Below are 14304 nucleotides of genomic sequence, written 5' to 3' on the forward strand. Positions count from 1 at the left end.
AAAAATATACTAAAAACTAACTAAATCATACTGAAAACTATGTAAAAACAATGCCAAAAAGCGTATAAATTATCCGCTCATCACTTATACCACGAGGATTCTAATCTCAAGGAATTGAATGCTCTGTTATCAGGAGAGGCAGTCAAACTCGTGAACCAGGTGTCCAAGAGATATACATTCAATCTAAGGTAGAACGGAGGTGGTTGTCAGGCACGCGTTCATAGGGTGGAAATGGTGATAAGTGTCATGGATCATCACATTCACCATGTTAAAGTGTGAATGAATATCTTAGAATAGAAACAAGCATGATTGAATGAGAAACAGTAGTAATTGTATTAATCCATCGAGACACAGCAGAGCACCTCACCCCCAACCATGGAGTTTAGAGACTCAAGCCATAGAAGATAAAAAATTCAGATGTGAAATGTCATAAGGTACATAGTAAGTCTCTAAACGTAGTTTTTATACTAAACTAGTGACCTAGGTTTACAGAAAATGAGTAAACTAAGATAGATAGTGCAGAAATCCACTTCCTGGGCCCACTTGGTGTGTGCTTGGGCTGAGCATTAAGCTTTACACGTGTAGAGGCTTCTCTTGGAGTCAAACGCCAGGTTGCAGCCTATTTGTGGCGTTTAACTCTGGTTTGTAACCTGTTTCTGGCGTTTAACTTCATAATAGGGCAGGAAGTTGGAGTTTAAACGACAGTTTCTGTCATCAAAACTTGGACAAAGTATGGACTATTATATATTGCTGAAAAGCTCTGGATGTCTACTTTCCAACGCAATTGAGAGCGTGCCAATTGAGTTTCCATAGCTCCATAAAATCGATTTCGAGTGCAGGGAGGTCAGAATCCAACAGCATCTACAGTCCTTTTTCAGCCTCTGAATCAGATTTTTGCTCAGGTCCCTCAATTTCAGCCAGAAAATACCTGAAATCATAGAAAAATATACAAACTCATAGTAAAGTCCAGAAATGTGATTTTTGCATAAAAACTAATAAAAATATACTAAAAAGTAGCTAAATCCTACTAAAAACTATATGAAAATACCCCCAAAAAGCGTATAAAATATCCGCTCATCACAAGACCAAACTTAAACTGTTGCTTGTCCTCAAGCAACTAGATAAATAAAACAGGATAGAAAGAAAATCAAGAGGCAATAACATCTCAGAGTTTTATATGAAGCTCAAATTCTCATTAGATGGCGAGACTAGTAGCTTTTTGCTTCTGAACAGTTTTGGCACCTCAATTTATCCTTTGAAGTTCAGCGTGATTGGAATCAATAGAAATTCAGAATTCAGATAGTGTTATTGATTCTCCTAGTTTAGTATGTTGATTCTTGAACACAGCTACTTTATGAGTCTTGGCCGTGGCCCTAAGTACTTTGTTTTTCAGTATTACCACCGGATACATAAATGCCACAGACACATAACAGGGTGAACCTTTTCAGATTGTGACTTAGCTTTGCTAAAGTCCCCAGTTAAAGGTGTCCAGAGTTCTTAAGCACAGTCTTTTTGCTTTGGACCACGACTTTAACCGCTCAGTCTCAAGTTTTTCACTTGACACTTTCACGCCACAAGCACATGGTTAGGGACAGCTTAGTTTAGCTGCTTAGGCCAGGATTTTATTCCTTTAGGCCCTCCTATCCATTAATGCTCAAAGCCTTGGATCCTTTGTACCCTTGCCTTTTGGTTTAAAGGGCTATTGGCTTTTTTTTGTATTCACTGCTTTTTCTTGCTTCAAGAATCAATTTTATGATTTTTCAGATTATCAATAACATTTCTCCCTTTTCATTATTCTTTCAAGAGCCAACAAATTTAACATTCATAAACTTCACTATCAAAAATTATGCACTGTTCAAGCATTCATTCAGAAGACAAAAAGTATTGCCACCACATATAAATAATGTGAATTTTTCTTATTAAGAACTCGAAAATAAAACTGCCTCCTTATTCTAAAAAATCTGCTATTTTATTCATGTTTAATGATGATGAGAAAAATAAATTATAGCTTACTTGGAGATAATAAAAAAATTAAAAATAAAAATAAAGATACTAATTACTATTATTGATGTGACTCCTAAGGTAGATCTCTAATAGCAAAAGTTATCACAGAGTTAAGATTAAGACTCAACAACCTTTATTTTGGGAGATGGATGCTCCTTCAATCTGTGGGGTGTCTGGCCCTTCAAGAGACATCTTCTGGCACTTCAGCTCCTGTAGCTCACGCCCTTGCTTCTCTTGTTCCTTCAGTAGTTTGCAGAGCATGCTATTTTAAACTTGCTGTTCTTCTTTCAGTTGATCCATAGCTTCTTGCAGCTTGGTGACAGATGCTTCTAGGCGGGTCCAGTAGTCAATCTGAGGGATTTCTGGGAGGAACTCCTGTGCTCTCCTTTTGATTGATTATTTTGCACTTGTTGTCCTTCCATTAACTTTTTGGTGATTGGGTGCTCGACTAAGATATACTCATCCACTCCCATCTTCACCCCAGCATCTTTACATAGCAGAAAAATTAAGCTTGGGTAAGCCAATTTAGCGTCAGTGGAGTTCTTGTTTGCAATAGTGTAAAGCTCGCAAGAAATCAGATGATGAATCTCCACTTTGTTTCCCAGCATAATGCAGTGGATCATCACTGCTCTTTTCACAGTGACTTCAGAGCGGTTGCTGGTGGGCAGTATAGAACGCCCAATGAAGTCCAGCCAGCCCCTAGCAACTGGTTTGAGATCTCTTCTCTTGAGTTGATTCGGGACACCTTTTGTGTTGGTTATCCACTTGGTTCCAAGGATGCATATGTCCTCTAGAACTTGGTCCAAGCGCTTATCAAATCTCACCATTCTCCTATTAAAGGATTCTGGATCATCTTGTAGTTGAGGCAGCTTGAAGACCTCTCTTATTTTGTCCAGATGGAAGTAAATAATCTTTCCTCTGACCATGGTTCGAAAGGTGTTGAAGGCGGTTCCAGTCATTCTCTGCTTATCTGTTTGCCACAAATTTGAGTAGAATTCCTGAACCATATTTCTACCCACCTTTGTCTCAGGATTAGCTAGAATTTCCCAGCCCCTGTTTCAAATCTGCTCTTGGATCTCCGGATATTCGTCTTCTTTCAGATCGAATTTAACTTCCGGAATCACCGACCTTAGACCCATTATTTTGTGGTAATGGTCTTCCTGTTCTTTGGTTAAGAACCTCTCCTGATTCCAAAGTGGTTTTGGAGTGTTCTCTTTCTTGCCTCTTGAGGTGGTTTATTTTCCCTTAGGAGCCATGATCTTAGTGAAGCTTAGCTCAGTGATCACGAAAAACACACCAAACTTAGAGGTTTGCTTGTCCTCAAGCAAAAGAAAGGAAAGGAGAGGAATAGAAGGAGAGTTAAATTCAAATTATGGAGGAGAGGGGAAGGCCGAATGGGGATTTATAAGGGAGGGGTAGGTTCAAAAATTTTGAAAAAGATATGATAGAAGATATGATTTGTAAAAGATAAATATGATATGAAAAAGATGAACTTTTAAAATTGAAAAGATATGATAGATTTGAAAAAGATAAATCTAAATTTGAAAAGATAATAGGATGAGTTGAAAAGATATGAGAAGAAATTAAAAAGATAGATGAGTTTTGAAAAAAAGATTTGAAAATAAATTGAAGAAGATTTGAGAAAGATTTTTAGGATTAAAGAAAAATTTAATTTTTTATTTGTTTTATTTTTTTGAAATTGAAATTGAAAGATGATAATTTGTAACATGTTTATGCAAGAAATTTGGATGGAACCATGAAAATTTGAAAAAAATTTGAGTTGGAAACAAAACTTCCTCCCCTCCACATTTCTGGCGTTAAACACCCAAAAAGGCATCCATTCTGGCGTTTAACGCCCATTTGCTGCTTCTTTTGGGCGTTTAATGCCCAGCCAGGTACCCTGGCTAGCGTTAAATGCCAGAAAGCCTTTATCACTGGGCATTTTTCTAAACGCCCAGGATGCTGCAATTATGGCGTTAAACGCCCAGAATGGTGCCCATTCTGAATAACAAATAATTATTATTTGAATAACAAATAAACCTTGCTAATGGCTGGGTTGCCTCCCAGCAAGCGCTTCTGTATTGTCTTTAGCTGGACCTTAATGAGCTTTTAATCTAGTCTCAGCTTTGAGCATTCTTGCTCAACATTGCCTTCAAGATAATGCTTGACTCTCTGTCCATTAACAATGAACTTCTTATTAGAATCAATGTCTTGAAGCTCCACATAGCCATATGGTGACACACTTGTAATCACATATGGTCCCCACCACCGGGATTTCAGTTTCCCGGGAAATAATCTGAGCCTAGAGTTAAACAGCAGAACTTTTTGTCCTGGTTCAAAGACTCTGGATGACAGTTTCTTATCATGCCTCCTTTTTGCTTTCTCCTTGTAAATTTTTTGCATTTTCTAAAGCATTAAGTCTGAATTCCTCTAGCTCATTTAACTAGAGTAATCTTTTCTCTCCAGCTAACTTAGCATCCAGGTTTAGGAATCTGGTTGCCCAGTAGGCCTTATGCTCCAGTTCCACGGGCAGATGACAGGCCTTGCCATACACAAGCTGGTATGGAGAGGTTCATATTGGAGTCTTGAATGCTGTTTTGTATGCCCACAGAGCATCATCCAAGCTTTTTGCCCAATCCCTTCTACGGGCAATTACAGTCCGTTCCAAGATTCTTTTTAGTTCTCTATTAGAGACTTCAGCTTGCCCATTTGTCTGTGGATGATATGGAGTTGCTACTTTGTGGCTAATTCCATATCGGACCATAGCAGAATAAAGCTGTTTATTGCAGAAATGAGTGCCTCCATCACTGATTAGTACTCTAGGGACACCAAACCTGCTGAATATATATTTTTGGAGGAATTTCAGTACTGTCTTAGTATCATTAGTGGGTGTTGTAATTGCCTCTACCCATTTGGATACATAGTCTACTGCCACCTGAATATACGTGTTTGAGTATGATGGTGGGAAAGGCCCCATGAAGTCAATACCCCATACATCAAACAACTCAATCTCTAAGATCCCTTGTTGAGGTATGGCGTAACCATGAGGCAGATTACCAGCTCTCTGGCAATTATCACAGTTACGTACAAACTCTCGGGAGTCTCTATAGAGTGTAGGCCAGTAGAAGCCACATTGGAGAACCTTGGTGGCTGTTCGCTCACCTCCGAAATGGCCTCCATATTGTGATCCATGGCAATGCCATAAGATCTTCTGTGCCTCTTCCTTGGGCACACATCTACGAATTATTCCATCTGCACATCTCTTAAAGAGATAAGGTTCATCCCATAAGTAGTACTTTGCATCAGAAATCAATTTCTTTATTTGCTGCAAATTGTACTCTTTGGGTATGAATCTTACAGCTTTATAGTTTGCAATGTCTGCAAACCATGGTGTTTTCTGAATAGCAAATAATTGCTCATCCGGAAAGGTTTCAGAGATCTCAATAGAGGGGGGGGACGCCCCTTCTACTGGTTCTATCCGGGACAGATGATCAGCCACTTAGTTTTCTGTCCCTTTTCTGTTTCTTATTTCTATATCAAACTCTTGCAGAAGCAACACCCATCTTATGAGCCCGAGTTTTGAATCCTGCATTGTAAGTAGATATTTAAGAGCAGTATGGTCAGTGTACACAATCACTTTTGATCATACTAAGTATGATCTAAACTTGTCAATGGCATAAACCACTGCAAGCAGCTCTTTTTCTGTAGTTGTGTATTTTTTCTGTGCATTATTTAAAACACGGCTAGCATAATAAATGACATGCAGAAGCTTGTTATGCTTCTGTCCCAATACTGCACCAATGGCATGGTCACTGGCATCACACATTAGTTCGAATGGTAATGTCCAGTCTGGTGCAGAAATAACTGGTGCTGTGACCAGCATACCTTCCAGAGTTTCAAACGCCTGCAGACACTCTGTGTCAAACACAAAGGGCGTGTCAGCAGCGAGCAGATTGCTCAGAGGTTTTGCAATTTTTGAGAAATCCTTTATAAATCTCCTATAGAATCCTGCATGCCCCAGAAAGCTTCTGATTGTCTTAACATTGGCAGGTGGTGGTAATTTTTCAATTACCTCTACTTTAGCTTGATCCACCTCTATTCCCTTGTTTAAAATTTTATGCCCAAGGATAATTCCTTCAGTCACCATAAAGTGACATTTTTCCCAGTTTAAAACTAGGTTGGTCTCTTGGCATCTTTTCAGAACAAGTGCTAAATGGTTAAGGCAGGAGCTGAATGAGTCTCCAAATACTGAAAAGTCATCCATGAAGACTTCCAAAAATTTCTCTACCATATCAGTGAAGATAGAGAGCATACACCTCTGAAAGGTTGCAGGTGCATTGCACAGACCAAAAGGCATCCTTCTGTAGGCAAACACTCAAAAAGGACATGTGAATGCTGTTTTCTCTTGGTCCTGAGGATCTACTGCAATTTGGTTGTAACCTGAATAGCCATCCAAAAAGCAGTAATATTCATGACCTACTAGTCTCTCTAGCATCTGATCTATGAATGGTAAAGGAAAGTGATCCTTCCTAGTGGCTGTATTGAGCCTTCTGTAATCAATACACATACGCCACCCTGTAACTGTTCTTGTAGGAACCAGTTTATTCTTTTCATTATGAACCACTGTCATGCCTCCCTTCTTGGGGACAACTTGGACAGGGCTCACCCAGGGGCTATCAGAAATAGGATAAATAATCCCAGCCTCCAGTAACTTGGTGACCTCTTTCTGCACCACCTCCTTCATGGCTGGATTTAGCCGCCTCTGTGGTTGAACCACTGGCTTAGCATCGTCGTCCAATAGGATCTTGTGCATGCATCTTGCTGGGCTGATGCCCTTAAGATCACTTATGGACCACCCAAGAGCTGTTTTGTGTGTCCTTAGCACTTGAAGTAGTGCTTTCTCTTCCTGTGGATTTAAAGCAGAGCTTATGATCACTGGAAAAGTGTCACCTTCTCCCAAAAATGCATATTTCAGGGATGGTGGTAGTGGTTTGAGCTCGGGTTTAGGAGGTTTCTCCTCTTCCCGAGGAATTTTCAGAGGCTCTTTTATTTACTATGATTCCTCCAGATCAGGCTGAACATCTTTAAAGATGTCTTCTAGCTTTGATTCGAGACTCTCAGCCATGTTGATCTCCTCTACCAGGGAGTCAATAATATCAACACTCATGTAGTCTTTTGATGTGTATGGATGCTTCATTGCTTCAACAGCATTCAGCCTGAACTAATCCTCATTGACTCTCAAGGTCACTTCCCCTTTTTGGACATCAATGAGGGTTCGTCCAGTTGCTAGGAAAGGTCTTCCTAGAATGAGAGTTGCACTCTTGTGCTCCCCAATTTCCAGCACTACAAAGTCAGTGAGAAAGGCAAATGGCCCAACCTTGATAATCATGTCCTCAATTATGCCTGATGGATATTTAATGGAGCCATCAGCAAGTTGAAGACATATCCAGGTTGGTTTGACCTCTTTAGTCAAGCCAAGCTTTCTGATAGTGGATGTAGGGATTAGATTGATACTTGCCCCAAGGTCACATAGAGCTGTCTTGGTACAAGTACCCTCTAATGTGCATGGTATCATAAAGCTTTCGGAATCCTTAAGCTTTTCTGGTAAGCTTGTTAGAATGACTGCACTGGATTCTTCAGTGAGAAAAACTTTTTCTGTTTCTCTCCAATCATTCTTATGACTTAAGATCTCTTTCATGAACTTAGCATAAGAGGGTATTTGCTCAAGTGCCTCTGCAAATGGAATCTTTATTTCAAGAGTCCTGAGATAGTCTGCAAAGTGGGCAAATTGTTTATCTGGTTCCGCTTGGCGGAGTTTCTGAGGATAAGGCATTTTGGCTTTATATTCTTCAACCTTAGTTGCTGCAGGTTTATTTCCTACAGAGGTAGGTTGAGAGGCCTTCTTGAGGGAGTTATTATCAGCACTTGCAGGTGTCTGATCCCTCATTGGCATTTGAACGCCAGAACTGGACATGGATTGGGCATTTAACGCCAATTTTTTACCCTTTTCTGGTGTTTGAACGCCAAACTTATTCCTCTCTGGGATCTTACTGTTCTCAGAGGGATTTTGGGTAGCAGGTTGCTCATCCTCTGTCAGCTGTTCTTTTCTTGGCTTTCTACTACTTTGAGTTGAGGTATTTAACGTTTTTCCACTTCTTAATTGAACTGCTTGGCACTCCTCTGTTATCTGTTTTGATAATTGCTGTTTTGTCTAATTCAATTGTGATTCCATATCCTTGTTAGCATTTTTGGTTTCTTGTAGCATCTCCTTAAATTCTTCTAACTGCCTTGTTATAGAAGATAGTTGCTGATTGAGTTCAGCAACTTGTTCCTGAGGACTAAAGTCAATTGATACTGCCTTAGCTTTTTCTTTCATGGTGGACTCACTACTTATATACAGATGCTGATTTCTAGCAACTATATCAATAAGCTCCTGAGCCTCTTCAATAGTCTTTCTCATGTGTATTGTTCAACCAGCGGAGTGGTTTAGAGATATCTGAGCTTTTTCTGTAAGCCCATAGTAGAAGATGTCTAATTGCACCCACTTTGAAAATATTTCAGAGGGGCATTTCCTTAGCATCCTTCTGTACCTCTCCCAGGCGTTATAAAGGGATTCATCATCCTCTTGTTTAAAGTCTTGGATGTCCAGCCTTAGTTGTGTCATCCTTTTTGGAGGGAAATATTGATTCAGGAATTTGTCTGATAACTGTTTTCATGTTCTTATGCTTGCTGTAGGTTGGTTATTTAACCGCCTCTTGGCTTGATCTTTTACAGCAAATGGAAATAGTAATAATCTCTAGACATTCTGATCTACTTCCTTGTCACGTACTGTGTCAGCAATTTACAAGAACTGTGCCAGAAACTCAGTAGGTTCTTGCTGTGGAAGACCGAAATACTGGCAATTTTGCTGCACCATGATAATGAGCTGAGGATTTAGCTCAAAACTGCTTGCTCTGATGGAAGGTATACAGATGCTACTCCTATATGCAGCAGTAATGGGGTTAGCATATGACCCCAGAGTCCTTCTGGACTATTCATTTCCACTTTGGTCCATGATGGAAGAAAGGGAATTGAGGTGAATTGCAAATAAAATATATTTTTATTTTTATTTTATTTAATTAAAAGCAAACTGAATAAATAAAAAAATAAGATAAAATAAAATAATTAGAAATTAAAATGTAAATTTCGAAAAATCTAAATTTTTAAATGAAATTTTCGAAAATTCAATTAAATAGAGAGAAAAGATATTTTTGATTTTAATGAGGAAATAGAAAAACAATAAATTGACACCAAACTTAAAATATGAAACTAAACTCAAACAGAAAAACTCAATTATTAGTTTATAAAAATTTTCGAAAAATTTTTGAAAAAGAAAATAAGGATTTTAAAATTTTAACCAAAAACAATAATAGAAGACGCAATTTTAGTGACTCTAAACTAAAGAGAAAAAATTTTTCCTAATCTAAGCAACAAAATAAACCGTCAGTTGTCCAAACTCGAACAATCCCCGGCAACGGCACCAAAAACTTGGTGCACGAATTGTAAATCACACTTTTCACAATTCGTACCACTAACCAGCAAGTGTACTGGGTCGTCCAAGTAATACCTTACGTGAGTAAGGGTCGATCCCACGGAGATTGTCAGCTTGAAGCAAGCTATGGTTATTTTGTAATTCTTAGTCAGGAAATTAATAATAAAAATGGTTGGGTTTATGAAGAGTAATTAACATAAAATAAATAATACTTGTTATGCAGTAATGGGGAACAGATTGAGGTTTTTGGAGATGCTCTGTCTTCTGAATCTCTACTTTCGTACTGTCTTCTTCTTCTTCACGCACGCAGGTTTCCTTCCATGGCAAGCTGTATGTTGGTGGATCACCGTTGTCAATGGCTACCAGCCGTCCTCTCAGTGAAAAGGGTCCATGTACATGGCTAATCTTCTGTCGGTTCTCCCTAATGTTGGAATAGGATCTATTGATCCTTTTGCACACTGTCACTGAGCCCAAAATTCATGAGATTGAAGCTCATTACAGTCATCCCTTCCTGGATCCTACTCAGAATACCACAGACAAGGTTTAGACTTTCCAGATCTTAGGAATGCTGGTGATTGGTTCTAGCTTATACCACGAGGATTCTGATCTCAAGGAATTGAATGCTCTGTTGTTAGGAGAGGCAGTCAAACTCGTGAACCAGGTGTCCAAGAGATATACATTCAATCTAAGGTAGAACGGAGGTGGTTGTCAGGAACGCGTTCATAGGGTGGGAATGGTGATGAGTGTCACGGATCATCACATTCACCATGTTAAAGTGCGAATAAATATCTTAGAATAGAAATAAGCGTGATTGAATGAGAAACAGTAGTAATTGTATTAATCCATCGAGACACAACAGAGCTCCTCACCCCCAACCATGGAGTTTAGAGAATCATGCCGTAAAAGATACAAAATTCAGATGTGAAATGTCATAAGGTACATAGTAAGTCTCTAAAAGTAGTTTTTATACTAAACTAGTGACCTAGGTTTACAGAAAATGAGTAAACTAAGATAGATAGTGTAGAAATCCACTTCCGGAGCCCACTTGGTGTGTGCTTGGGCTGAGCATTGAGCTTTATACGTGTAGAGGCTTCTCTTGGAGTTAAATGCCAGGTTGCAGCCTGTTTGTGGTGTTTAACTCTGGTTTGTAACCTGTTTTTGGCGTTTAACTTCACAATAGGGCAGGAAGTTGGTGTTTAAATGCCAGTTTGCGTCATCAAAACTTGGGCAAAGTATGGACTATTATATATTTCTGGAAAGCCCTGGATGTCTACTTTCAAACTCAATTGAGAGCGCACCAATTGGATTTCTGTAGTTCCAGAAAATCGACTTCGAGTGCAGGGAGGTCAGAATCCAACAGCATCTGTAGTCCTTTTTCAGCCTCTGAATCAGATTTTTGCTCAGGTCCCTCAATTTCAGCTAAAAAATACCTGAAATCACAAAAAAAATACACAAAATCATTGTAAAGTCCAAAAATGTGATTTTTTCATAAAAACTAATAAAAATATACAAAAAAGTACCTAAATCCAACTAAAAACTATATGAAAATACCCCCAAAAAGCGTAAAAAATATCCGCTCATCACTCCTATAAGCAAAAACACCATAAGGACAGGTAAATGAGGTCTTTTCTTGGTCTTTGGGGTCTACAACTATTTGATTGTAACCAGAATGACCGTCCAAGAAGTAATAATATTCATGTCCCACAAGTCTTTCTAGCATCTGGTCTATGAAAGGTATGGAGAAGTGATCCTTCCTGGTAGCTTCATTAAGCTTCCTATAATCAATGCACATGCACCAGCCAGTCACTGTTCTTGTTGGTATGAGCTCATTCTTCTCATTTGGTACAACAGTGACCCCTCCTTTCTTAGGGACTACTTGCATTGGGCTTACCCAAGGGCTGTCTGAGATTGGGTAGATCGCCCCAGCTTGCCATAATTTCAACACCTCTTTTTGGACCACTTCGTTCATTGTTGGGTTTAGCCTTCTTTGTTACTGTCTTGAAGGCTTGGCATCTTCCTAAAGCAGGATTTTTCGCATGCACATTGAAGGACTAATTCCCTTTAAGTGTGCAAGTGTCCATCCTATAGCATCCTTGTGTTGCTTCAGCACATGGATAAGCTCCTCTTCTTGTCCCTCACTCAAGCTTGAATTAATGATTACTGGGTAAGTATTGTTGTCACCCAATTAAGCATACTTCAAACTTGGAGGTAGGGTCTTCAGCTCTAGTTTTGGTGCTTCCACTTCCTTGTTGCTCATGTGGTTCAACATGATCGAATCCTCCATGATTCCTTGTGGTAATTCTCCACCTGATGCTTGTTGCTCCAGCTCCATAGTTTCTTCACATTGTTCTTCTTCCAAAACTCCTTGAACTATTTTTTCTATGGTGTCTACCATCATGTATTCTCCTATGGATTCCATGGGGTAACTCATTACTTTGAAGACATTGAAGACCATCTTCTCTTCATGTAACCTCAAGACTAGCTCCCCTTTTTGAATATTAATAATGGCTCCAGCAGTAGCTAGGAATGGCCTTCCTAGGATTATTAATGTGTTGGCTTCTTCCTCCATGTCAAGCACAACAAAGTCAGCTGGAAAGATAAACTTTCCTACTTTCACCAACAAAACTTCCACTACCCCATTGGAAAACTTGAATGTTCTGTCAGCCAATTGGAGTTCCATTCTAGTTGGTTTGGCCTCCTCAATCGTCATCCTTTTCATCATAGCCAAGGACATGAGATTGATGCTAACCCCCAGATCGCACGATGCTTTCTCAATGTTGATATCACCTATGATGCAGGGAATTTGGAAGCTCCCAGGATCTTTCATCTTTTAAGGAAATTTCTTTTGTATAATGGAACTGCACTCCTCAGTTAGTACTATGGTTTCCTTTTCACCCCAGTTCTTTTTTCTTGTCATGAGCTCCTTTAAAAATTTGGCATAGAGTGGCATTTGCTCTAATACCTCAGCAAAGGGTATGTTGATCTGGAGCTTCTTGAAGATTTCTATGAATCTAGAGAACTAACTGTCTTTTCCATCCTTTCTCAGCCTTTGTGGATAGGAAGCCTGTGGCACATAAGGCTTTAGGACTTGCTTTGGTGAGGATGGTGCAGGGATCTCCTCCTCGTTCTTGGTTTCAGGTTCCTCTGCAACTTCTTCTTCTTGGTTGCTTTGACTTGGGGATGCCGCCTTTACAACTTTCCCACTTCTTAGTGTGATGGCCTTGCATTCCCCTCTTGGATTGGCCATGGTATCACTAGGAAATGTATGTGTGGGCATTGGTATTTGTTTAGACAAGCTCCCTACTTGTGCTTCCAATTTTAAAATTGCTGCCCCTTGATTTCTCATGTTAGATCTGAACTCCTCTTGGTTTGCATCTATCTTTCTTTCAGCCTGTAGTTGTCTCTCCAGAATAGTGGAAATGGTTCCTATCAGTTTGATGACAATTGTGTTATTGCAGCCTCTAATTTTGCAAAATTGCTATTTGTTTCACATGGTTGCATGGTTGAAGATGATGTATCTTGATGGTGGTTGTTGTGTGTCCGTTGGGTGGAGTGATATGATGCATTTTCTGAGTTGTGATAGGGTCTGTTGTTGCTTGATTGATGGTTGGGGTTGTGGTTGTTGTGTTGGTTAGATTGGTATGGTTTGTGGTCTTGGCTGTGGTTTTGTTGGTTTTTCCACCCAAAATTTGGGTGGTTCTTCCAACCTGGGTTATATGTCTTGGAGTTTAGATCATATGGTGGTCTAGAGGGATTGTTCACATAATTTGCCTGCTCCCATTCACATTCAGCTTCTGGTGCATCTCCTTCTTGTGGTGGTGCTTGAGCTTGGACAGCTGAGACTTGGCTTGTCTCCATCTTCTTTGTTAGGGCTGCTAATTGTGCTGCAATCATTTTATTCTGTGCCAACAAGGCATCCATAGAATTGAGCTTCAGCATTTCTTTCCTTTAAGCTCTTTCTGAAGCATAGAAGTACTCATTTTCAGCTACAGTCTTTATAACATCTATAGCTTCTTCAATGGTTTTCTTCTTATTTAGTGAACCCCCTGAGGAGTGGTCTATAGCTTTCTTTGCTTCATATGATAGCCCTTCATAAAAGATGTGTAGTTGAACTCATTCATTGAACATATCCGCAGGGCACTTCCTTGTCAAGTCTTTGAACCTCTCCCAGGCTTCATAAAGTGTTTCACCATCTTGCTGTCTGAAGGTTTGCACCTCAGCTCTCAATCTATTGACTCTCTATGGAGGGTAGAATCTTGCTAGAAACTTGTTCACAACCTCATTGATGAGCGGATAATTTATACGCTTTTTGGCATTCTTTTTAGGTAGTTTTTAGTATGTTTTAGTTACTTTTTATTATATTTTTATTAGTTTTTATGCAAAAATCACATTTCAGGACTTTACTATGAGTTTGTGTGTTTTTCTATAATTTCAAGTATTTTCTGGCTGAAATTGAGGAACCTGAGCAAAAATCTGATTCAGAGGCTGAGAAAGGACTGCAGATGCTACTGGATTCTGACCTCCCTGCACTCAAATGTGTTTTTCTGGAGCTATAGAAGTCCAATTGGTGCGTTCTCAATTGGGCTTGAAAGCTAACATCTTGGGCTTTCAAGCAATGTATAATATTTTATACTTTGCCTGAGATTTGATGGCCCAAACTGGCATTCAACGCCAGCTAGAAACCCTTTTTTTGGCGTAAAACGCCGAAACTGGCACCAGAACTGGAGTTAAACGCCCAAACTGGCATCCAAGCTGGAATTTAACTCTAG

General features: G+C 39.4%; 1 protein-coding gene across 1 annotated transcript; it reads right to left on the minus strand.

The window, feature by feature from the left end:
- On the minus strand, positions 11721 to 12362 carry LOC107611163. Its single transcript, XM_016313118.1, has one exon. The coding sequence runs from the start codon at positions 12360 to 12362 to the stop codon at positions 11721 to 11723; it is 642 nt and encodes a 213-aa protein (XP_016168604.1).

Source organism: Arachis ipaensis, chromosome B08, assembly GCF_000816755.2.
Source record: "Arachis ipaensis cultivar K30076 chromosome B08, Araip1.1, whole genome shotgun sequence".
NCBI lineage: Eukaryota > Viridiplantae > Streptophyta > Magnoliopsida > Fabales > Fabaceae > Arachis > Arachis ipaensis.